At 39.5% G+C, this 26,662-nt stretch overlaps 1 protein-coding gene across 1 annotated transcript in view; it reads left to right on the top strand.

Moving 5' to 3' along the window:
• Positions 1–26,662, top strand: part of ALG6 (ALG6 alpha-1,3-glucosyltransferase) — a 56,691-nt gene that overhangs the window by 23,108 nt on the left and 6,921 nt on the right. Inside the window, exons 8-14 of the mRNA XM_058538212.1 lie at positions 2,429–2,614; positions 3,166–3,301; positions 5,136–5,221; positions 7,375–7,459; positions 10,461–10,531; positions 17,972–18,040; positions 18,170–18,368. Coding sequence (XP_058394195.1) covers positions 2,429–2,614; positions 3,166–3,301; positions 5,136–5,221; positions 7,375–7,459; positions 10,461–10,531; positions 17,972–18,040; positions 18,170–18,368 — 832 coding nt within the window. The remainder of the gene's footprint in view (positions 1–2,428; positions 2,615–3,165; positions 3,302–5,135; positions 5,222–7,374; positions 7,460–10,460; positions 10,532–17,971; positions 18,041–18,169; positions 18,369–26,662) is intronic.

The raw sequence follows: 26,662 nt of genomic DNA on the forward strand, positions 1-26,662 counted from the left end.
CCAGTAATGTCTTTTCAACATCCTGTTTGTGAGAGGTTTTCATGTAGTTGTGTGTGGCTGTGCTCGTTCGGCTTTACCATATTCTGTGGCACAGATACACACAATTCTGTTACTGACTGGCATTTGGGTTGTTCCCAGGTTTTGGCTCTGATGAGTATGCTGCTGTGAACATTCTTGTAAATATCACTTTGTACCCCTATAAGTGTACTTCTTATGAGTGGAATTGCTGAGTTATAGGATGTGGCCATGTTCAATTGTAGATCTCCCCAGATGGTTTTGAGCGTGGTGTACCAGTTAACACTTGCATCAGCAATGGTATAAGAGGTCTGGGTGCTCGTCTTCACCAGTTGTCAGTCATTTTCTCTGTAACCATTCTGGTCAATTTGTAGTGGTGTCTCCTCTGTGATTTGAATCAAACTCTTGAAGCTTTTGGGATTATGTCATTTTGTGGGGACACATTTTTTAACCACTATGTACTTTACTTTCCTCATTTGTAAAATGGAGATAATAGTAACCCTTACTTTGTAAGCTTTTTGAGAATTAAATGAATTAATCTTTGTAAAGCATTTAAAATAGTACTGGGAGATACTAGGTACTAAGTGTTTATTGCTGTTATTATTTGTTGTTTCTGCTGCTGCTGCTGCTGTTACTGTTTTTCACTTTCTGGGCTCTGAAAGTTTACAGTGATTTGTTGAGACGTAGGTAGGTATTTTGACAGCTGTTTTGGACACTCTATGGGTCATTCATTTTGAAAACTCAAGTTCTTCAGTTCTGTGAAATTCTCTTACATTATTTCTTTGATAGTTTTCTCACTTCATTCTTTCTTGAGCTTATTAGTCAGATGTTAGATCTTTCATCTCCATCTTGAGTATCTCTTTGTCTTTTTGTTTTGTGGTTTGGAAGATGATCTTGACTTCATCTCTAACACTTGTATTAAATTTCATTTGTTTTGTTAAGCATATCTTAAAGTTCATTTTACTCTTTTTTTTCCCCTACTGTTCCCTGAATTATTTCCATTCTTCTAGGGTTAGTTTTTTCCTCTTTTCATTTTGTTCCTTTTTCTGTCATAGGTTTTCCTTCGACGTCTGTTTGGTCTTAGTGTATCTTTCTAAGAATAAGGCAGAAGAAAAAGCTGTATGTGAGCTCTCTGTATATTTGGTCCACTGGAGGGTACGTGGGCAGGGAGCTGGCTGGTACACTTTGGGATCCTTGAATGTCAGAATGTGGAGGGCTTGGCACTGTAGCATTAACTTATATACTAGCTGCCCAATAGTTTATTCCGTTTCTTTGGAGAAATAGTCCTTTTGTTGCCTGGGGTAAATGTTTTGGCTGCCAGATAATCTTCGCACAGGAGTGAGGCAGGATTGGACTTCTTTGTCTAGGGATTTTCCGTCAGTCTTCTTGTTTTCTTTTCACCGTATTAGTTGAGCACTCCACCCTACTTAGTGTTTCCAGGGTTTTCTAGGGGCTCACAGGGTTTTCTAGGTTGGCTCCTTGCTTGCCTGAGCTTCCTCTGTGCATTCTCTAAGCTGTGCTTCTTCCATCCTGTTTTATTTGTTACCACTTTTCTGTCTTCTTTCTGTCTTCTAGAAATGTGTTGAAATCTTTTTCTGTTGTAGCCCATCTTCCTGTTCTCTTTATGGCTGTGAATTTATACTTTTAAAAATTCCCTATCATTCTAAGGGGTTCTTAGGAAGGACAGGAGGTAAACAGTGCTCAGCTCACCATTTTGAACTGAAAATCTAATTGTGATGTTGTTTTTTAATTTTATTTATTTATTTTTCCCCCCAAAGCCCCAGTAGATAGTTGTATGTCATAGCTGCACATCCTTCTAGTTGCTGTATGTGGGACGTGGCCTCAGCATGGCCGGAGAAGCGGTGCGTCGGTGCGCGCCCAGGATCCGAACCCGGGCCGCCAGCAGCGGAGCGTGCGCACTTAACCGCTAAGCCACGGGGCCAGCCCTGTGATGTTGTTTTAATATAACAATTTTATTAGTTTCTAATCAAACACCTATATTAATTTATATTATTGATGCATATTATAGAGGAAGTATAGTGATATCAGTAAGTTTTGTGGGTTTTTTGTGTTTTTTTTTTTTTTTTTTTTACTTTTGGAGCATTGTTTAATTCTCTAGATTTTGGTATGTTGTTTTAGCAATATTGCAAAATAGTCTAGCAGAAACAAAGCTATGTGTTAACTATTTAGAGTTCTTTCAAACCTAAACAAATCAGTTTCTCTGTTAGGAGATTTAATATTTTTGAGGCCATTATTTATAATTTCAAATCTGTTAATCACTTCAGTACTTTCAATTTCTATGTAGAAACAGCTCTCATTACATATATTATTTTAAAACCACATAAGAAGTGCACTCTGTAAAATGAAGATCCATCTCCTTTGATGACTGAGAACTTCCTTGACGCAGGAACAGGTATAACTCCGTGAGCCTCGGATTTGCCCTGTGGGGTGTCCTCGGCGTGTCCTGCAACTGGGACCTGCTGGGCTCACTGGCCTTTTGTCTGGCTGTAAATTATAAACAGATGGAACTGTACCACTCCTTGCCATTTTTTTGCTTTTTACTTGGCAAGTGTTTTAAAAAGGGCCTCAAAGGAAAGGGGTGAGTGGCTTTTAAACACCAGAATTCGAAACATTGCTTGAGAGAATTTATTTGGCAGACTGACCTGGAGGATGCGGGCCGTCCACTTTGCCTTTTGGTGATTTCTTATTAAGGCGTCAGCTGCGGGGTGAGTGCGAAGAGAGACTGTTCTGTTCTCTATCATTTATTTTAAATCCTTCTGCCTAGAGAAGTGATTCAATCCATGTCCCTTTACTGGACGTAATGTGGATTGGCATGTTAGAGCGTTGCTGTAGGATTTCATCTCTTTAGAGCTTCCTACATTATATCCTTATTAGAAATACATCCCAATTTGACGTTTTTCTCCATGGCTGCCGAGGACTGGCATCTAAGGTACATGTTGACGAGAGTGGGGTTGTCTTTTTGTTGGAGCAGTGCACACCTGAACAGGTGTGCATGTCCTTCTCTGACTTGAGCGGACTCCCATCTTAGACCTGTGCTGGTGGCACGGGTGGATCATCAGCCCACATTGGCGTTCCTTACGCTGAGCGAGACCCTCCCAGTCTCACTGGCCGCCTCTGTTCCTCTTCCAGGTTTGTACTGTTCGTTAAGCTGGCTTGCACTGTGCTGGCGTCCTTCATCATCTGCTGGCTGCCGTTCTTCACAGAAAGGGAACAGACCCTGCAGGTCCTAAGAAGACTCTTTCCAGTTGATCGTGGATTGTTTGAGGCATGTTGAGAAACTCCCCTCTCACTCCTTTCTGTGACGGCACCTTCCCTGTGACCTTCGGGGTTTCACGCAGAAGACACACAGGAATAGTAACTTCAGCACTCTCCTCTTCCAGTCACTCGTGCCAGTTATTTCATACAGTGCATAAGCTCTAGCTCAGCTGGCATTTTCTAGTCACTGCATGAATAGGTAATATTTATGCCATCATGAGATCTATAATTCAATTCTACATTTTTCTAATGAAATAGGGTCCATAATGAAAGACAGCATGAGAAGTTGCAGCTACAAAGTTAACAACTCTGTAATTTTTTGATTTATAGTCTCTTTTTAGTCTTAGGAAATTATTTATTAAACTAATAATCATGTTTTCTTCAGAAAGATCTCATAATTCCTTATGAGATATATAACCTTTATCCATAGTAATTTTTAATGAGGATCATTCATTTCATTTCATTTAATGCTAGCTTAATCACTCTTGTTAAACTTTTATTACATGGATAATTTGATTTAGATTTAGTAATTAAATTAAACAAACCATTTTCCTGAAACACAAAAGGCCTTTTAATAAAGTTAGAGACAACATATTTATAGATAATTTGCTTTTGAATAAACATTTCTTTTAAAAAGAATTAGAAAATCATATATATCTTTCTAATTTTTCAACATATAAATTGCTATGGAATATCTCTCAGGGGATCAATAGGAGGATGGAACCAGCATTTTGAAAGAGACTAAAAGAGTTTGGTATTGTGAAGGAACAGAAATGTGTGACTTGTGTGTTGATGGGGATGATGATGGTGATGATACTGATAATCATAAATAATCACTATATTATCACGGCCACTTGCTTACCAGGTGCCACACTCTTCACGTGTTATCTTATTTGATCCTTTTAGTGCTGAGGCAGCTGTTACACCCACTTCACAGACCAGAAAACTGAGGTCAGAGATTCATACAGCTGGGGTGTGGCAGAACTGTGATTTGAACTCTGAAAATTGTGCTCCTCACCTCTTTGTATGGTGTCTAACCTTGACACCTGTATAAAGAACAGGTTAAGTTCTCCGTGCAAGCTGCCTGGTTCTTTGCCTTGCCTTCCATTTCAGAAGTGGTACTTACCGGGATAATTACAAAGATGAGTATCACGCACGTTTGATCGTGCTGCTGGTCACCTCCCTTGGCTTGTTGTCTTCAGGACCTGAAGAGCATGTTCACTGGTCCCACAGAGGGCAGTCGGATGGTGCAGTCATCAGCCATACCGCTTCTTGATGTTGTGCCTGCACGGCTGTGCGTGGAGCAGCTGTGTAGACGGGGGTTCACGGCAGAGAGCTGCGGTTACAAATTGAATTTTGAAAGCAGTCCTAGCACAACTGCTGGTGTCTTTAAACTTCTTGATTTATTGGCAATTAACTCCTGTCATTGCTAGTAGCTAGTAGATTACTCTAAATAATTTTAAATGTGTGATAAAATGGGTCAAATTACAAAGATTTCTTAGAAGAATTTCTGAAGATGAGTAACTTCTGTACTTAGGGATCATGTGCTGCTCTTTGAAAAAATATTAAGGAATTCTTGGGAATGTCTATATTATGGTTGACTAGTGATTTAAACCAACTCCCATTGCTCAAAATGAAAAATGCTTGAGCTTGTGAGTGAGTGTGAGTGTGTGTGTGTGAGTGTTCATTCCTTGGAGAGTTTAATCAACTTAGTTATAAAATTGTGAACAAAAGTTTCACATGTCTCAGAAGTTTATTTATTTAGAGATTATGGACTGTACTTCATGGAGTTTAATTTTTCTTTCAATTATACCAGAATGTAAAACTAACAAATCTCTTTTCAGGATAAAGTTGCCAATATTTGGTGCAGCTTCAGTGTCTTTCTGAAGATCAAGGATATTTTGCCACATCACATCCAGATACTAATCAGGTAAGAGACACAGAGTTGGTATGTAGTGTTTATAAGCTGCTCTGTAAGTATTGTGGTAATGTCTCATGTATCTGGCATTGTTAGGGAATGAGGTATTCTACGTTAGTGAATTTTCCACATTACATAAACCTCTCTATACAACGAGACTCTCTTACGTGAACGTTATTGCTGCCTACTCCCTCCTCCTTCAACAGCGGGTACACTAGAATGACTTCACGTTACCTGGAAGAATCGTGATTCTCAGGGGTGTCTGTCGGGTTTCAACCAGAGCAGTGGAATGAGGAGGTGAGCATGTGTGAATTTATTACGAGGAGTTGGTTTATACAGTGGGGCTGGCTAAGCAGACTGGACACCCACAAGGCAGGCGTTTGGAAGGAAGATCACAGGGAAGGGAGAGCGATTCAGACCCAGCTGTGGTTTGGAGTCTCTGAGCTCAGGGAAGGCCTAGGCCTTCTTTATTTATTTATTTATTTTTGTGCGTGTGAGGAAGATCAGCCCTGAGCTAACATCTGCCACTCCTCCTCTCTCTTCTGAGGAAGACTGGCCCTGGGCTAACATCCATGCCCATCTTCCTCCACTTTATATGGGACGCCGCCATAGCATGGCTTGCCACGCAGTGCGTCGGTGCGCGCTCAGGATCCGAACCAGCCAACCCCAGGCCACTGCAGCGGAGTGCTTACACTTAACCGCTTGCGCCACCAGGCTGGCCCCCCCATTTTTTTTCTGTGAGGAAGATCAGCCCTCAGCTAACATCCATGCTGATCCTCCTCTTTTTGCTGAGGAAGACTGGCCCTGAGCTAACATCCGTGCCGATCTTCCTCCGCTTTATACGGGACGCCACCACAGCATGGCCTGACAAGTGGTGCTTCAGTGCACGCCCGGGATCTGAACCCAGGCCGCCAGCAGAGGAGCGCACGCACTTAACCACTATGCCATGGGGCCAGCCCCCTAGGCCCTCTCTTTTTCTTTTTTTTTAAAGATTTTATTTATTTGTTTTTCCCGCCCCCAAAGCCCCAGCAGATAGCTGCATGTCACAGCTGCACATCCCCCCAGCCACTGCATGTGGGACGCGGCCCCAGCATGGCCAGAGAAGTGGTGCACCGGCGCGCCTGGGATCTGAACCCGGGCCGCCAGCAGCGGAGCACGCGCACCCAACCGCTAAGCCACAGGGCCAGCCCCCACCCAAGCCCTCTTTAAAGGGCTTCCAGCTGATTGGGTCAGGCCCGCCCAAGACAGTCTCCCTTTTGATTAACTTAAAATCAACTGATGAGGGACTTTAATTACATCTGCAACATCTTTTCACAGCAGCAACAAGATGAGTGTAGAGTAACTGGGAGAAGTGTGTGTGTGTGTGTGTGTGTGTGTGTGTGCGCACCACAAAATGGGTGCTGCCCCCTCTGTCCTCCAGTTCTTCCGAGAACACCCCTTGCAGCCCATGGTAACGGGAGGCACAGTACAGGGAGTTCAGGCAGCTGGAGTTCAGCCTAGCCAAGCTGACACACCACAGCCACCACAAGTGGGAGGACCAGCTATCCTATCGCCACAGCACCGTACTCGGGGCTTTCAAAGGCTGTTTGCCCTGGTGCCACACGGCTCCCGACTACTCTCCGTGCTGCATTCTTCCTCCTCCTTGCCCATCAGCCGTCTCCAGGAGAAGCCCTAGCAGCTTCCTGCTCCCTTTCTGCTTGCTCGTTCTGATTTACCATGGGCTTGAAAATCAGATAATCAGCTTTTATGAAATGAGGGCCAGAGAGATTCTCTCGTGAGTAAGTTTCATGAATGTTAGTGTTACAAATACAGCATTCTCGCTTTATACCTGGTTATGTTTTCTTATTTTGAGTGTTTGATAATTGACTTTTAGCTATCTTTGTATCTTTTCTATAAATGACACTAAATACTAAAATAACATAAGCCACATTTAGTACTATGTTTTGCTCTGTATTATGTAATCATATATATTAAAATGTGTACATATTTCAACATATGGATTTTATTTAAATGTTATTTGCTCTTTAAAAAATAAAAATAAACTTTAATTTGAAATCTACTTAAGTTGATAAGTAATGTGATCCTTATATTAAAAAGATATTTTTTGTTTTTAGCTATATACCTCTACAAAGAAACCACATGTTTTATTTTTATTCATTTTTTAGCTTTTGTTTTACGTTTTTGAGCCTGCTTCCTGCATGTATAAAATTGACACTTCAGCCCTCTCCCAGAGTATTCAGATTTACTCTGGTAAGTTTCTCATAACTTGAGATACTTAATTCTTGGTGAAACTGATCTTTTCAAAATACAGATAGTTATTCTCTTGCTCTGAACAGGATTTACTGGATTGGGAAATAGGACATTCATTTATTTGGTGAACATTTATTGAGTGTTTGACATACTTAAGTGCTGTGTTGGGCACTAGCCTGAGCAATCAGGGTCTTTCAGTTTAATTCAACAACTGTTTAATTTCTTCTGTGTGTTAGTCAATGAGGGAATACAAAGAAGAAAACAGCGGTGATAGACATATGCTTACATAATTATGCTGTAAGGCGGATGGTATTACGTTCTCAGTATAGTTAAGTGCTATGAGCATGCGGGAAAAGGAGACATTACTTTGGGGGCAGGTTTTAGATTCTTAGACAGTTGGGATTAAAGGCAGATTTTGAAAGCTGGGCAAGATTTGGAATAGGAGGTTATATCACAGAGAGAATTCAGAACAGGAGGAGGAGCCTGAAGGTACAGAGGAAGGCGAGGACAGGGAACACTCTGGGAAGAGCTGCTAAACAATGCAATTTTTGTGACGTGTGTGTGTGTGTGTGTGTGTTGAGGTTGGGAGAGGATTTAGTGAGAGATAAGTCAAAAAGGATCAGATTGTATAAGAAGACTTTTGAGTGTTGGGTTGAAAAATTTGGAGTTTGATTTGTGTGCAAGAGGACCCAAAAAAGACTTTTGAGAAGGGGCGGGGACCAATCTCTGTTATAGGAAGATGACTTGGTCAGTTTGAACATGGATTGAGTACATTTCCCACAGTTTAGGGTTTCTCTGAGTGGGTTTACAAATTCCTCCTGGTGTATTTCTGTGGTATTTAACATTTTGTTCCTGTGTACCTTGGTCTATAAAATGACGTTTTAAAAATATCTTTTTAAAATATCAAGAAAATTTAGTTAACGAAAATAGTAAGTCTCAGTGGACTTATAAGGTGACAGCATTTCAGAAATGAGCGTTTCAATTCTGGGGCTGCCACTTATTTACATTGCGTTCTGAAAACAAGCCAGAACACGGTGTCAAGGTGAAATATTTCAAAAGCACATATCAGTACCACATGCAAAAAGGATAGTTTCATGGTCCTCTTTTCTTTTTTATTACCTTTTTATTGACGATTTCTGTTGTTTCATTCTGTGAATGAACTCGGAGCATATTAAGTCATCTGCAGTTAATATTCTATAGGATGGTTAGAACAGGAGGGATGTGGTTAGTAATGCTCTGATGTCTTTAATAGGCCTAACTTGAAATATTTGCAAGCTTATGTAAGATTATATTATTTTTCTAGGAAATAGCATGCTAAAGAAAGGTATATTTCAAAGATAATGGAACGGAATTTCAGAGTTTGAGTAACTGCAGCAGTGTTAGAGAGGATTACTTTTAGGATTATAAGCTAGAAAAAACATTTTCTTTCTCTTAATTTCATAATTTTATTCTATTTTCTATGTTTTAATATAAGCCACTGTGTTTAAAAAATAAAAACGACTTCTGCTAATGACTTTTATTGTTTTATTTTTGTTGGTAATATTTTGAATTCTTACTAAATACTTCTGAGAGCTTTAAAAAGAGTTCCCATTGTAATTATTTTAGTGTTTTCCTTTCGATCAAGATTGAATTATTTCTCAATATAAGTTTATAATTGAGGTAATTCATAGTATGAATACTAATACATCTATAGCAGCAAGATGATTTGCATTTAATTTATTCAAGTAGTATTTATTAAGTGGTCTCCGGTATGCTAGGGCCTTTTCTAGGATCTGGCATGTAAGTGAATGACAGCTAACATCTCTGCCCTCTTAATTGGGGCCTTTCATGCTAGTGGCAGGAGAAGGACCATAAACAAGATAAATCAGTTACCAAGAAAAGACCTGGGAGTAATGAGGGCCATGAAGGAAATAGTGTATGTGAAAAGAGTGCTGGGGGGGGCGGTTGGTTACTACTTTAGGTTGAGTAAGGGAAGGCCATACTGGGGCATTTGAGCCTAGAACTGAATGACTGACCAGAATGGGCAAGTTTTTCCTTAAGGCAGAGACACGTTTGACGGTTTGAGGCATAAAAGGACAAGTATGAAGTGGCTGGTGTGCAGTAAGGGAGGGAGACAGTAAGAAACAGCCTGGAAGAGGAAGGCAGGACCCAGATCATGTAGGAGTTTGGATTTTATTCCAAGTGTAGCGGGAAGCTATTGGAGGGAAATTTACAAGATCTGGCATGGTTGCTGAGGGGGGAGTGGACTGTAGGGAGGCAAGAGTGTTACCAATCAGGAGGTTACTGCAGCAGTCCAGGAGAAGGATGGCGCAGCCTAGAGCACTCCTCTGCCACCATCGGCAGAGGGGAATGGAGAGAAGTGGGTGGATGCTGTATTTAGGAGGTGGTGTAGATCGGATTTGCTGATGGATTGGATGTGTAGATGTACAAGATAGTGATCTAGGTGTTTTGCTTGAGCGGCTGGACTGGATGTATATAGATACATGTCCAATATGCAGAATATAAACTTCTGAAAATAGATCTAAGTAATTTTATTTAAAACCCCAGATAGCAAATGATTACTTTGTAGCACATTTAATATATTTTATTGAAGTGCACATTTAAAAAACACTAAAATAGATTTGTTTTGCCAGTTTTAGATTTTGACCTTGTCCGTCATGCTTTTTAAGTTTAAATTGTCAGAGATTCCGAGGGAGGCTGAAGGCACGCTTGTTGTGTCTGAAGTACTTAGTAGTTTTGTTTGTCAATAACTGAGTCTCACTGAACTTGTTGTAGATGGTTAAGTATAGCTTTATAATCATTGTTTTTTCAAAAAATATTTTGCTTATTAAATTTGAATAAAATATTGTGCATATTAGTGTTGTGTATGTACTTTCCTTATAGATAGAGCTACATTAAGCTTTAAAATTTTACTTGAAATGATTTTTATTTAGATTCGTAATTAAATTGTATTATATTTTACAAGTTGTAATATTTCATTTTCTCCCCTTTTTCCTTGAAGGTTAGCTGTGCACTGTCATTCTTTTTATTTTCTTTCCAAGTACATGAAAAGTCCATTCTCTTGGTATCACTGTGAGTAAAAATGTTTCAAGTATATGTTTCATTTATTTCTGTTTTATAATATATAAATTTATTACATATAATCACATAAGTGCAAAACAAAACTATACAAATATTATACAGTTGCATAAAATTACTTCATAAAATCATATTTTTTCTAGAATGATCTCTTGCAGTTTTACTTCTTTATAAAGTATAATGTTTTAAACTGAAAAAATTTCATAGAATTATTACTGATATACTTCTCATTTCTTGCTGTTTCTTCATGTAATTTTCCATATGCTAATAAAAAATATGTCTTCCGAGGAGGCCCCCCTCAGACTGGGGCCTGTCTGTCCTCTCTGCCCTGTCCACTCAGCAGCCCTGCTCTCTCCGGTCTCCTCTACAGGGCTTTCATGTGTTTGTCCTTACCGTGTCTTTAGTCAGAACCTTTGTTAGACCCTGTTGCAATCCCTAACCAGACTACTCTGTTTGAGGATCACTAAAATTTTTTCCTGGTCTTTGTAGAAATTGGGTCATAGTTAGGGGTACATTATCCCAGTGTTAAAACAGTATTTGCCCAGAACCCATTGGAACACTTGAATCCTGCCCTCGGTTAGTCCCAGCCCGCGACTACTGCACCCTCACCCTGTGTTAGTCAGGCTCCTGTGGGGGGACGTGCAGAATGACCAGTGACAGATGGAAGGAGTATCGCTTTGTATTAGGTGGAGCTTTGGACTGGAACCTCGGCGCAGAACTGTATAGTAAGCTGCACTGGCCTGTGTGGAAGGCTTCTTTGCTCTGAACAGAATACCACTGCAGACTTGGAGGACAGCTAAACTCATCCCCCGAAGTCTAAACCTGAGTTAGGTCTGACCACAATTATGTGAGGTGAGGCTGACCCTACACAAGTTCCTAGTGCCAGGGGATGGAACCATGGAGAGGTGTTGCTTTCAAATGTGTATCTTCCCCAGAACTTCTGCCCCATAGAAAGGCAGCTCCTTCAGTGACCTGTAATCTGAACATTCAGATGCACTCTCAGGCCCTGAATTTCTAGGGGTTCATACTCAACAACTGTACCTAGATTATTTATAACACTGCATGGCTTTAATATAATTTTGATCAAATATTTTAGAGTTAGCATTAAAAGTTCTCCTTCACCTAGTCCCAGCGAGCCTGTCATTAAACAGATATTTCATTCAATAAACACTTATTGAGTGCCTACCATTTGCCAGGCACTGTTCTGTGTACGTGAGATATATCCGTGAACAAAACAGACAAAAATCCCTACTTTCTTAGCTTTCATTCTCAAGGACAGGTACTAATAATTAAACAAAAATAGGAAATTAAATAGTGAGTTAGAAGGTCATAAAGGGCACAGGGAGAACTAAAACAGGGTTAGGAAGTTGGGAGTACTAGAGATGGGGGCACAAGAGCAAGTGCAGGCTGCAATTTCAGAGACAGCTGTCAAGGCAGGCCTCTGCGGAGAGACTCGAGTGGCGGGAGGAGGGAGGAAGTTGGCTGTGTGGGCATCTGGGAGAGTAACATTCTAGACAGAGGCAACAGCCAGTGCCAGGGCCCTAAGATGGGAGTTGCCTAGTACGTTTGGGGAACAACAGAATGGCCCTGTGGCCAGAGTAGGGAGAGAGGTAACGAGCGCAAATTATAGAGGACCTTATAGGCCATCTTAGGAACGTAGGCCTTTATTCTGAAGGAAATGGGGAGCCATGGTAGGGTTTTGAGGAAGAAGCATGATCTGACTCGATGTTTTAAAAGGATCACTCTGCTTATCAAATTATACACATTAAATACATGCAGTTCTTTGTATATCACTTATACTTCAATGACGCTGTTAAAAAATAAAAGGATCGTTCTGGCTGCAGGTTGAGAAGAGCCTGCACAGAGCAAGTGTAGAAGACATGGAGACCATTTAGAAAGCTGTTGCCAAACTCTAGGTGAGAGAGGGTGGTGACTGGGACCAAGAGAGTCACAGTGGAAGAGGTGAGAGAGGTCAGTATGGGTATGTATGTGGAACCAGAAGGTTTCCTGATGACTTGGATGTAGCATGTGAGAGAAAGAGAAAAGTCTAAGGTGTGTCCATGGTTTTTGGCCTGGAACTGGAAGGATGGAATAGCCATTGACTGAAAAAGGGAAATTGCAAGTGGAGCAGGATTACGCTCGATGTGGACAGGGTGGGAGGTTCCCAAGCTCAGCGCTGGACTTGGGACATCCAAGCGGAGATGCTGAGTCAGCATTTAGATAGAGTCTGGGTTGGATGTATGCGTGGAGTTCCAGAGAGAGGCTGAGCTGGAGATATAAATTGAGCAGTTTGTCAGTAGAGACGACGTTTAAAGTCATGAGACTGGATCAGATCACTAAGGAAGTGAGTATAGACAGAAGAGTCCTGGGAACTGAGTCCTGGGCCACACAATGTTAAGAGGTCTGGGAGAAGAGGCAAGTAGGAATGACCACAAGGTAGGATGCAAACCCCATGAGTTGGTCCTGGAAGCTGAGTGAAGAAGGTATTTTAAGGACATGAAGTCCTGTATCTTACACCACTCACAGAAATTAACTTGAAATGGATTAAAGACTTAAATGTAAGACCTGAAACCATAAGACTCCTATAAGAAAACATAGGGAAAAAGCTCCTTGACATTGGTCTTCACGATGATGTTTTTGGATAAGACACCAAAAGCACAAGGAACAAAAGCAAAAAAAACGAGTGGGATTCCATCAAATTAAAAAGCTTCTGCACACAGCAGAGGAAATGATTACCAAAAGGAAATGGCAACCTAAGGAATGGAAGACAATATTTGCACACAATATAGTATCTGATAAGGCATTAATATCCAAAATATTTAAGGAACTCATGCAACTTAATAGTAAAAAAAAAATCCGATTAAAAATGGGTAAAGGGCCTGAATAGATATTTTTCAAAAGAAGACATACAACAGGTATGTGAAAAGAAGCTCAACATCACTAATCATCAGGGAACTGCAAATCAAAACCACAACGAGCTATCACCTCTTAGAATGGCTCGTATCAAAAAGACAAGAGATAATGAGTTGGTGAGGATGTGGAGAAAAGGGAACCCTTGCACACTGTTGGTAGGAATGTAAATTGGTGCAGCCACTATGGAAAACAGCATGAAGGTTCCTCAAAAATTAAAAATAGAACTACCATATGATCCAGCAATCTCACTTCTGGGTATATATCTGAAGGAAATGAAATCACTATCTTGAAGAGGTATTGCACCCCCACGTTCATTGCAGTATTATTCAGAACAGCCAAGACATGGAAACAGCCTAAGTGTCTATCAACAGATGAATGAATAAAGAAAGTGTGTGTGTATATATATATACATATACATATATATACCTACATATATACAATATATATATACATCTATATATACACGCACATACAATGGAATTATATTCAGCCATAAAAAAGAAGGAAATCCTGCTATTTGCAACAACATGGATGAACCTTGAGGGCATTATGCTAGGTGAAATAAGTGAGACAGAAGGACAAATACTGTATGATCTCACTTCTTTGTGGAATCTAAGACATAGAAACTGACTCATATATACAGAGAACAGATTGGTGGTTGGCAGGGCTGGGGGGTCGGGGAAGTGAGTGAAGGTGTTCAAGGGATACAAACTTCCAGTTATAAGATGAGTAAGTTCTGAGATCTAATGTACAGCCTGGTGTCTATAGTTACCAATATTTAACAGGTATTGTATACTTGAAAGTTGTAAGAAGAGTAGATCTTAAAAGTTTTCACCGCACACACACACACACACACAGGTAACTGAGTTGACAGCTGTGTTAACTAACCTTACTGTGGTAATCATTTTGCAGTATATACCTATATCAAATCCTCACATTGTACACCTTAAACTTATACAGTGTTATATGTCAGTTATATCTCAGTAAAGGACATGAGGTGACCAGTTGTATCAGATGCTGCTAATAGGTCAGATAAGCTGCAGGCTGAGAATAGACTATTTGCAAAATGGAAGTCACTGGTGACTTTGACAAGGCTAGTGTTAGTGGAGTGATGCAGGGAAAAGCCTGATTAGGGTGGGCTTAAGAAATAATGAAAGGAGAAGAAATAAAGAGAAGTATAGATAATTCTTTTTTAAAAAAGAAATTATATATATATATTTTTAATTGTAGTAGAATACACCATTAGTACATTCACAATGTTGTGCAACCATCACCACTATCTACTTCCAGAACATTTTCATCACCCCAAAAGGAAACCCCATACCCATTAAGCAGTCACTCCCCATTCTCTCCTCCCTCTAATCCTTATAACCACTAATCTACTTTCTGTCTCTGTGGATTTGCCTATTTGGGTATTTCATATGAATGGTGTCATGCACTATGTGGCCTTTTGTGTCTGACCACTTTCGCTTAGCATAATATTTTCAAAGTTCATCTATGTTGTAGCATGTATCAGTACTTCATTTTTATGCCTGAGTAATACTGCATCGTATGGATATACTACTTTTGTTTATCCAGGCATCAACTGATGGACATTTAGGTTGTTTCCACCTTTTGGCTATTGTGAATAGTGCTACTATGAACATTTGTGTGTAAATTTTTGTTTGAACACTTGTTTTCAGTTCTCTTGGATCTATACCCAGGAGTGGAATTTCTGGATCATATATTAATTCTATATTTAACTTACTGAGGAACTGTTTTCCACGGCGGCTATACCATTACACTCCCACCAGTAATGTATGAAGATTCCAGTTTCTCCGTATCCTTGCCAGCACTTGTTATTTTCTGTTTTTTTGCCATCCTAGTGGGTATGAAGTGGTATCTCATTGTGGTTCTGATTTGCATTTCCCTCATGACTAATGATGTTGAGCATCTTTTTATGTCCTTGTTGGCAGTATGTATATCTTCTTTGGAAAAATGTCTATTTAAGTCCTTTGCCCAATTTTTAAGTGGTTGTCTTTTTGTTGTTGAGTTTTAGGAGTTCTTTATATTCTGGATATTAAACCTTTGTCAGATACATGATTTGCAAATATTTTCTCTTATTCTTCGGATTTTAACCTTCTTGATGGTGTTCTTTGATGCACAAAAGTTCTTAATTTTGATGAAGTCCAATTTATCTATTCTTTCTTTTGTCACTTGTGCTTTTGGTGTCATATCTAACAAACCATTGCCAAATCCAGAGTAATGAAGATTTACCCTCATGTTTCTTCTAAGAATTTTATGGATTTAGCTCTTCCTTCTTATGGATTTAGGTCTTTGATCTATTTTGAGTTAAGTTTTGTATGTGATATGAGATAGATAGACAGTTCTTTAGATGAGTTTACTGAAAAGGAGAGCAGAGAAATAGAGCAATAACTGGTAGAGAAAGTGGATCAAGAGAGATGTGTTGGTTGTTTGAAGATAGGAGAAATTACAGCATTGGGAATGGTCCGTAGAGGGAGGGAAGATTGATGGCATGGGAGAGAGGTGAGAGTTGCTGGCGCAGTGTCCTTCAGAAAGGGAGGGGGCAGGATCTGGAGCACAAATGGAAGAACTGGCTTTGAGCAGATGCCTGAACAGTTCATCTTAATGAAAAGGGGGAGCAGGCGATATTGGTACAGATGCTGGAAGAGAGTAGATGTGATGGTGGCATCTGTGAACGTTCTTTTAATTGCTTCAGTTTTCTTACTGAAGTGGAAGCAAGGTTATTAGGCAAGAGTGGGTTGGAGCTGTTGGGAGTATGAGGAGAGAGAAAATGTGAATCATTTTTCTAAGGAGACACAGAGTGTGAACAGACTAGGGAAATTTATGGTAATTGCTGGCGCTTGAATATCACGATCATGGATTTAAAGTGGGAACAGTTAGTGGGTAAATGTTTTCCTTTAGAGCAGTTGCTCAGTACGGTTGGAGTAAGTGCAGGTGGAGAGCTGGGTGTTTGCACGTTTACGGTTTTGCCTGTGAGGATAAATCACTTGCTCAGGGCTTGGGAGTGAGTATAAAATGACTGACCTTAGAATTTATGCTCGTTAAGAAGAGAAGAGGACATTGGCGGAGAGAGCAAAGTGCAGAGGTGGGAGGAACGATGGATTGAAGGTCTTGGTGGGGTCAGAGGATTGCTGGAGTTGGAGTACTGAAAAGGTCGAGGAGAGGTGAGAATGCAGGTGACGAGCTGTGATTATGGGGGGCTGCAGTCTGGAGTGTGACTCCCAGGTATGGGACTGAAGACGAGATCACTGGAAGAGAGGAGTCCCAGCAAACAAGAAGTCAGTGTGTTGGAAGATCATGTGTATGTTATGTGCTAAAATATGTTATATTTGAAATGTATATGTTAAAATTGCCAAGAATTAAGATGAGTAGGGTTGAGAGAGTGACAGTGAGTAAGGAGCTGAACTCACTGAGTAAAGAGGGAAGTGAGCCTTGTGGCTGGTGGTTGATAACAAAGATGAGGAACAACGGGATAGAGCCTGAGGACATGAGATTCAAAGCTGGACATTGTTGGGCAGAGAGAGGGAGAACTCGTGTGGGAGAGGTGAGAAAGGGCAGGAGTCCGCTCCCTCCTCTGGGCCAGGTATTTGAAGTCCTAGGGGGTGCGGTGCGGCTGGAGCCAGGGGTTGTTGTGAACCAGGTGATGAGGGAAAAGGGTGAGGAGAGGTCCAGGATGTGGGAGGTTGCTGCTTGATTATAAATACTAAGTACCTTGAGGTTAAGGGCTGAGTTATAGTCATCTGTGTCTTCCTTTCAGAGCCATGCTTATACATAATATGTTTTCCACAAATGCTTGTGTTCAGTAAATGAATAAATGGGAAAGAATTAAGACCCAGAAAGAGAAAAGAATATCCACTGGGCACCTGCTGTGTGCTTGTCATCAACACAAATACATCCTGATATAAAAAGCATCAAGCCATGAAATGGAAAGTCCTCGTTGCTCTTTTCATGTAGCCTCTTCCTGCTCATCCCCTGCTCTGTCATCATCATCATCCACCTATTTCCCTTTATGGTTCTTCTGTGCCTCTATTCTCCTCTCTTCAGGGGCAGATGACGATCCTGTCTCATAACTTGAGTTTGTAACTCAGCTGAGTAATATGTCACATGGAGGATCTTAAAAGAGAAGTTTGAAAACCACAGTACTGGGAACTCATTTCCTATCTACCAAGTGGGGTGAAATACGTGGAAAAGCTCTTCTCTGACTGTTCACGTCTGTTTATCTGATCCTTCTGTAACCTACCGTTTGTATGACGGGGAAAAGTGTCCAGTGATGGACTGCTGGAGGCAGCAGTGTTCCAGTCATTAGGAGGCGGTGACACCCTCTCTGGACTGATAGCTATAAAAAAACGAGTCAGTAGTCCATATGAGATCTTGCTGGCTGTTTTTCTGTTTTTTTAGCTACCCCAAAAATCAGACAGATAGAATGTGTTTGTATTATTTACAAGAGTTGAAATTATATTCTGTAAGATTAAAATATTTTTTCTCTTGTCATTTTAGACCAGTCTGCCTAGTTTTAAGTGAAATTCCTTTTATGTCTACTTGGTTTTTACTTGTGTCAACATTTAGGTGAGTCACATCAACTTCCATATAATATTTTCAGTATAGTTTTTATAAACCCATTAAAACTTTTTTACAGAGTGACTATGGTTTGAATTGACAATTCTCTGATGATGGTTTTTCTGTTTTCCCGTACAGTATGGTGCCTCTTCTATTGAAGGATGAGCTCCTAATGCCCTCAGTTGTGACAACAATGGCATTTTTTATAGCTTGTGCAACTTCCTTTTCAATATTTGAAAAGACTTCTGAAGAAGAACTGCACTTGAAGTCCTTTTCCATTTCTGTTAGGAAATATCTCCCACGTTTTACATTTCTTCCCAGAATTATACAACATTTGGTAAGTTGTTCAGTTTTAAAGGAATGGTACTTAGCATGGCACTGTTTTTTAAAAAATTATTGTAATATCTTTTTTCTTATATTGCTTTTTTAAGATATAATTCATGGAAATTCACTCATTTAAAGTGTGCAATTCAGTGGTTTTAACTATGTACACAAAGTTGTATAACCATTGCCATAGTCTAATTTTAGGTTATTTCCATCACCCCAAAAAGAAACCCTGTACTCATTAGTAGTCATTCCCCATTGCACCCTCACCCCTAACCCCCAGCCTTGGACGGCCACTAATCTACTTTCTGTCTCTATAGATTTGCCTATCTGGACATTTCATATAAACAGGATGTATTAGTCTGCTAGGGCTGTCACAGCAAAATACCACAGACTGGGTAGCTTTAAGCAACAGAAGTTTATTTTCTCTCAGTTCTGGAGGCTAGAAGTCCACGATCAAGGTGCCATCAGCAGTGGTTTCTCGTGAGGCCTCTCTTCCTGGCTTGTAGGTGATCTTGCTGTGTCCTCATAGGCCTCTTCTCTGTGTATATGTGTGTGTAGAGAGAGTTCTTTGGTGTCTCTTCCTCGTCTTAGAAGGACACCAGTCCTGGGCCAGCCCCGTGGTTTAGCGGTTAAGTGCGTGCGCTCCACTACTGGCGGCCCGGGTTCGGATCCGGGAGTGCACCGACACACCGCTTGTCCGGCCATGCTGAGGCCGAGTCCCACATGCAGCAACTAGAAGGATGTGCAGCTATGACATACAACTATACTGGGGCTTTTGGGGAAAAAATAAATAAATAAAATTATAAGAAAAAAAAAAGGACACCAGTCCTATCAGGGTAGGGCCCCACCCTTATGACCTCATTAACCTCCCTAAAATTTCTGTCTCTAAATGTAGTCACACTGTGGGTAGGGCTTCAACCTATGAATTTTGTGGGGACACAGTTCAGTCCATTACATGGAATTATACAAAATGTGGTGTTTTGTGACTGGCTTCTTGGAGCACGTTTTTGAGGTTCATCCATGTTGTAGCATGTATCAATACTTCGTTAAAGACCTGAACAGACATTTCTCCAAAGAAGATATACAGATGGCCAACAGACACATGAAAAGATGTTCAAAATCACTAACTATCAGGGAAATGCAAATCAAAACTACAGTGAGATATCACCTCACGCCCGTCAGAATGGCTATAATTAACAAGACAGGAAACAACATGTGTTGGAGAGGATGTGGAGAGAAGGGAACTCTCATACATTGCTGGTGGGAGTGCAAACTGGTGCAGCCACTATGGAAAACAGTATGGAGAGTCCTCAAAAAAGCAAGGGTAGAACTACCATATGATCCACCTATTCCACTGTTGGGTATTTATCCAAAGAACTTGAAAACACCAATTTGCAAAGGTACATGCACCCCTGTGTTCATTGCAGCGTTATTCACAATAGCCAAGACTTGGAAGCACCCTAAGTGCCCATCAAGGGACGAATGGATGAAGAAGATGTGGTATATATACACAATGGAATACTACTCAGCCATAAGAAACGATGAAATCCAGCCATTTGTGACAACGTGGATGGACATTGAGGGTATAATGCAAAGTGAAATAAGTCAGAGGGAGAAGGCCAAATACCGTATGATTTCCTTCATTAAGTAGTAGATAATAACAACAATAAACAAACACATAGGGACAGAGATTGGATTGGTGGTTACCAGAGGGGAAGGGGGGAGGGAGGAGGGTGAAAGGGATAATTCGGTACATGTGTGTGGTGATGGGTTGTAATTAGTATTTTGGTGGTGAACATGATGTAATCTATGCAGAAATAGAAGTACAATGATGTACACCTGAAATTTTTACAATGTTATAAACCAATGTTACTGCAATAAACAAAAAATTAAAAAAAAATACTTCATTCCTTTTTTATTGCCAAATTATACTCCATTATATGGATATATGACATTTTATTTATCTGTTCATCAGTAGATGGACATTAGGTTGCTTCCACTTTTTGGCTGTTCTGAATAATGCTGCTGTGAAGATTTGTTACAAGTTTATCAGTGCACATATGTTTTCATTTCCCTTGAGTATATTCCTATGAGTGGTAATTCTGTTTAACATTTTAAGAAACTGCCAAACTGTTTTCCAAAGTACTACATAATTCTACATTCCTATCAGACATATATGAGGGTCACAGTGTCTCCACATCCTTGACAGCACTTGTTATTTTTTTATTCCAGCCATCGCAGGGGATGTGAAATGGTATCTGTCTGTGGTTTTGATTTGCATTTCCCTAGTTACTGCTGATATTGAGCATCTTTTTATGTGCTTATGGGCCATTTGTAGATCTTTGGAGAAATATCTATTCAGATAACTTTCCCCATTTTGCATTGGGTTGTCTTTTTATTTTTGAGTTGTAAGAGTTCTTTATACATTCTTGATACAGATCCCTTACTAGACAGAGGATTTGCCAATGTTTTCTCCCATTCTGTAGGTTGATCTTTCACTTTCTTGATTTGCAGCACAAGAGTTTTGATTTTTATGAAGTCTAATATATCTATTTTTTCTTTTGTTGCTTGTGCTTTTAGTGTCATATCTAAGAAACCATGTGTAACAAAGGTCATGAAGAATTAAGTTTTATAGTTTTAGTTCTTATCTTTAGGTCACTGATCCATTGTGAGTTAATTTTTGTGTATGGTGTGAGGTAGCAGCCCAACTTTATGCAGCTGTTCCAGCACCAGTGAATTATGTTGGCATCCTTGTTGAAAATCAGTTTATCCTAAATGTAAGGGTTTGTTTCTGGACTCTCAGTTCTGTTCCACTCATCTATAATGTCTCTCCTTATGCCAGTACCACACTGTCTTTTTCTTTTTTTTTTCTCCCCAAAGCCCCAGTAGATAGTTGTGTGTCATAGCTGCACATCCTTCTAGTTGCTGTATGTGGGACGCGGCCTCAGCATGGCCGGAGAAGCGGTGTGTCAGTGCGCGCCCGGTGTGCGCCCGGGGTTCCGAACCCAGGCTGCCAGCGGCAGAGCATGCGCACTTAACCACTAAGCCACGGGGCCGGCCCCTACACTGTCTTGATTACTATAGCTTTGTAGTTAGTTTTGAAATTGAAAATGTGAGTCTTCCAACTTTGTTCTTCTTTTTCAAGATTGTTTTAGCTATTCTATGCCCCTTGCATTTCCATATTATTTTTAGGATCAGCTTGTCAATTTCTCCAAAAACCCAGCTGAGATTTTGATAGGGATTGCTTTGAATCTGTGTATCAATTTGTGGAGTATTGCCACCTTAACAAGATTTAGTCTTCCAAACCCATGAACATAGGATGCATTTCCCTTTCCTTAGGTATTTAATTTCCTTCAACAATGTTCTGTAGTTTTCAGTGTACATACAAGTCTTGTACTTCTTTTGTTAAATTTATTTCTAGGTATTTTATTCTTTATGATGCTTTTGTAAATGGAATTGTTTTCTTTCTTTCTTTCATTTTTGTTTTGTTGAGGAGATTGGCCCTGAGCTAACATCCATGCCCATCTTCCTCTATTCTGTATGTGGGACACCGCCACAGCATGGCTTGATGAGCAGTGCTGCGAAACCCGGGCTGCTGAAGCGCAGAGCGTGTGAACTTAACCACTATGCCACTGGGCTGGCCCCTGGAATTGTTTTCTTAATTTCATTTTCATAATGTTCAGTGCTACTGTATACAAATACAATTGATTTTTTAATATTGAACTTGTATTCTGTGCTATAAGTTTTTAGTGGATTCTGTATGATTTTCTGTATATAAGATGAGTCATCCACAAGTCATGATAGTTGTACTTCTTCCTTTCCAATCTGGGTGCCTTTTATTTCTTTTCCTTGCCCAATTACCCTGGCTAGAACCTCCAGTACAATGTTGAATACAAGTGGCAAGACTGGATATCTTCTCTTCTTCCTGATTTTAGGGGGAAAGCATCCAGTCTTCCATCATTAACCATGATGATAGCTGTGGGGTTTTTTTGAGATGGCCTTTATTTGGTTAGGAAGATCTCTTTTATTCCTAGTTTAGTGAACGTTTTTATCATGAAAAGGTGTTGGATTTTGTCAAACGCTTTTCCAGTGTCTAATGATATGGTCATGTGTTTTTTCCCTTTATTCTATTAAGATATATTACATTGATTGCTTTTTGTGTGTTGAACTAATCTTGCATTCTTGGGATAAGTTCCACTTGATCATGGTGTATAATCCTTTTTATATACCACTGGTTTGGGTTTGCCAGTATTTTGTAGATGCCTTTTGCATCTATATTCATAAGGGATATGGGTCTGTAGTTTTCTTTTCTTATGATATCTTTGTCTGGTTCTGGCAGCAGGGTTAATACTTGCCTCATGGAATGAGTTGAGAAGATACTGCCTTTCTACTTTTTGGAAGAGTTTATGATTGTTGTTAATTCTTCTATAAACATTTGATATGATTCACTAGTGCAGCTGTCTGGGCCTGGTCCTTTCTTTGTGGGACTTTAAGAATGATTAATTCCATCTCTTTACTTGTTATAGGTCTTTCTATTCAGACTTTCTGTATTGCTTGAGACAGTTTCAGTAGTGTGGTGTTCTAAGAATTTGTCTATTTCATCTGTATTATATAATTTGTTGGCATACAGTTGTTCACTGTATTCCCTTATCATTCTTTATTTTTATGTATGGTAAGGAGTGATGTCCTTTTTTCATTCCCGATTTGGGGAATTTGTACCTTCTCTTTTCCTTGGTCAGTCTAGGTAAAGTTTGTTGGTTTCACTGATATTTTTACAGAACCAACTTTTGATCATTAATTTTTCTCTATTGTTCTTCTGTTTTCTATTTCATTGATTTTGGTTCTAATTTTATTATACCCTTTCTCATGCTTGCTTTGGGTTTGGTTTACTCTTATTTATCTAATTTCTTAAAGTTCAAAGTCAGGTGATTGATTTGAGAACTTTTTTCCATTTTTTTATTGAGGTAACATTGGTTTATAACATCACATAAATTTCAGGTGTACATCATAATATTTTGATTTCTGTGTAGATTACACCATGTTTACCACCCAAAGACTAATTACAGTCCATCACCACACTCATGTGTCTAATCACCCCTTTCGCCCTCCCCCCTCCCCTCTGGTAACCACCAATCCAATCTCTGTCTCTATGTGCTTGCTTGCTGTTGCTTTTATCTTCTATTTATAAGTGAGATCATACAGTACTTGACTTTCTCCCTCTGACTTATATTGCTTAGCATAATTATATTGCTTAGCATAATACCCTCAAGGTCCATCCAATTTGTCACAAATGGCAAGATTTCATCTTTTTTTATGGCTGAGTAGTATTCCATTGTGTATATATACCACATCTTCTTTATCCATTCGTCCCTTGATGGGCACTTAGGTTGCTTCCAAGTCTTGGCTGTTGTGAATAACGCTGCAATGAACACAGGGGTGCATGTATCTTTACGCATTAGTGTTTTCAAGTTCTTTGGATAAATACCCAACAGTGGAATAGCTGGATCTTATGGTAGTTCTATTCTTAATTTTTTGAGGAATCTCCATACTGTTTTCCATACTGGCTGCACCAGTTTGCACTCCCACCAGCAGTGTATGAGAGTTTCCTTCACATCCTCTCCAACACTTGTTATTTCTTGTCTTGTTAGTTGTAGCCATTCTGACAGGTGTAAGGTGATATCTCATTGTAGTTTTGATTTGTATTTCCCTGATAATTAATGGTGTTGAACATCTTTTCATGTGTCTGTTGGCCATCTGTACATCTTCTTTGGAGAAATGTCTGTTCAGATCTTTTGCCCATTGTTAATTGGGTTGTTAGTTTTCTTGTTGTTGAGATGTATGAGTTCTTTATATATTTTGGATATTAATCCCTTATCAGATGTATGGTTTGCAAATATCTTCTCCCAATTGTTAGGCTGTCTTTTTGTTTTGTTGATGGTTACCTTTGCTGTGCAGAAGCTTTTTAGTTTGATGTAGTCCCACTTGTTTATTTTTTCTTTTGTTTCCCTTGCCCAGTCAGACATGGTGCTTGAAAATATGTTGCTAAGACGGATGTCGAAGAGTATACTATGTTTTCTTCTAGAAGTTTCATGGTTTCAGGTCTTACATTCAAGCCTTTAATCTATTTTCAGTTAATTTTTGTGTATGGTGTAAGGTAATGGTCTACTTTCACTCTTTTGCATGTGGCTGTCCAGTTTTCCCAACACCATTTATTGAAGAGACTTTCCTTTCTCCATTGTATGTTCTTGGCTCCCTTGTTGAAAATTAGCTGTCCATAGATGTATAGGTTTATTTCTGGGCTCTCGATTCTGTTCCATTGATCTGTGTGTCTGTTTTTGTGCCAGTACCGTTGTTTTGGTTACTATAGCTTTGTAGTATATTTTGAAATCAGGGAGCGTGATACCTCCAGCTTCATTCTTTTTTCTTAGGATTCCTTTGGCTATTCAGGGTCTTTTGTTGTTCCATATAAATTTTAGTCTTCTTTGTTCCATTTCTGTGAAAAGTGTTGTTGGGATGGACTTTGATAGGGATTGCATTGAATCTATAGATTGCTTTAGGAAATATGGACATTTTAACTATGTGAATTCTTCCAATCCAAGAGCATGGACTATCTTTCCATTTCTTTGTGTCTTCTTCAATTTCTTTCAATAATGTTTTATAGTTTTCAGTGTACAGATCTTTCACCTCTTTGGCTAAGTTTGTTGCAGTTGTAAATGGGATTGTATTCGTAACTTTTCTTTTTCTTTTTTTATAATTTTATTTTATTTTATTTATTATTCCCCCAAAGCCCCAGTAGGTAGTGGTATGTCATAGCTGCACATCCTTCTAGCTGCTGTATGTGGGACGCGGCCTCAGGATGGCCGGAGAAGCGGTGCGTCGGTGTGCGCCTGGGATCCGAACCCGGGCCGCCAGCAGCGGAGTGTGTGCACTTAACCGCTAAGCCATGGGGCCGGCCCAATGGGATTGTATTCTTAATTTCTTTCTGCTACTTCATTGTTAGTGTATGGAAATGAAACTGATTTTTGTATGTTGATTTTGTATCCTGCAACTTTACCGTATTCATTTATTATTTCTAAAAGTTTTTTGGTGGATTCTTTAGGGTTTTCTATATATAAAATCATGTCATCTGCAAATAGTGACAGTTTCACTTGTTCTTTTCCAATTTGGATCCCTTTTATTTCTTTTTCTTGCCTGATTGCTCTGGCTAGGACTTCCAATACTATGTTAAATAAGAGTGGTGAAAGTAGGCATCCTTGTCTGGTTCCTGTTCTTAGAGGGATAGCTTTCAGTTTTTCTCTATTGAGTATGATATTACCTGTGCATTTGTCATATATGGCCTTTATTATGTTGAGGTACTTTCCTTCTATACCCATTTTATTCAGAGTTTTTATCATAAATGTATGATATATCTTGTTGAATGCTTTCTCTCTGCATCTACTGAGATGATCATGTGATTTTTATTCTTCAGTTTGTTAATGTGGTGTATCACATTGACTGATTTGTGGAAGTTGAACCATCCCTGCATCCCTGGAATAAATCCCACTTGATCATGGTGTTTGATCATTTTAATGTATTGTTGTATTTGATTTGCTAGTATTTTGTTGAGGATTTTTGCATCAATGTTCATCAGTGATATTGGCCTATAATTTTCTTTTTTTGTGTTGTCCATGTCTGGGTTTGGTATCAGGGTAGGATAGGTAGGAAGCTTCTCCTCCTCTTCAATTTTTTGGAATAGTTTGAGAAGGATAGGTGTTAAGTCTTCTTTGAATGTTTGGTAGAATTCACCAGGGAAGTCATTTGGTCCTGGACTTTTATTTTTAGGGAGGTTTTTGATTACTGTTTTGATCTCCTTACTGGTGATTGCCTATTCAAATTCTTTTTTTTCTTGATTCAGTTTTGGAAGGATATATGATTCTAAGAATTTGTTGTCTATAGCTTTTTGTACTATTCTCTTATAATCTTTTGTATTTCTGAGGTGTCCATCGTAATTTCTCCTCTTTCATTTCTGACTTTATTTATTTGAGCCTTCTCTCTTTTTTTCTTGCTGAATCTAGCTAAAGGTTTGTCAATTTTGTTTATCTTTTCAAAGAACCAGCAATTAGTTTCACTGATTTTTTCTATTGTTTTTTTAATCTCCATTTCATTTATATCTGCCCTGATTTTTATTATTTCCTTCCTTCTACTGATTTTGGGCTTTGTTTGTTCTTCTTTTTCCAGTTCCTTTAGGTGCACTATTAGATTGTTTGAGATTTTTCTTGTTTGTTGAGGTAAGCCTGTATTGCTATAAACTTCCCTCTTAGAACT

This window comes from Diceros bicornis, chromosome 4 (genome assembly GCF_020826845.1).
Source record: "Diceros bicornis minor isolate mBicDic1 chromosome 4, mDicBic1.mat.cur, whole genome shotgun sequence".
NCBI lineage: Eukaryota > Metazoa > Chordata > Mammalia > Perissodactyla > Rhinocerotidae > Diceros > Diceros bicornis.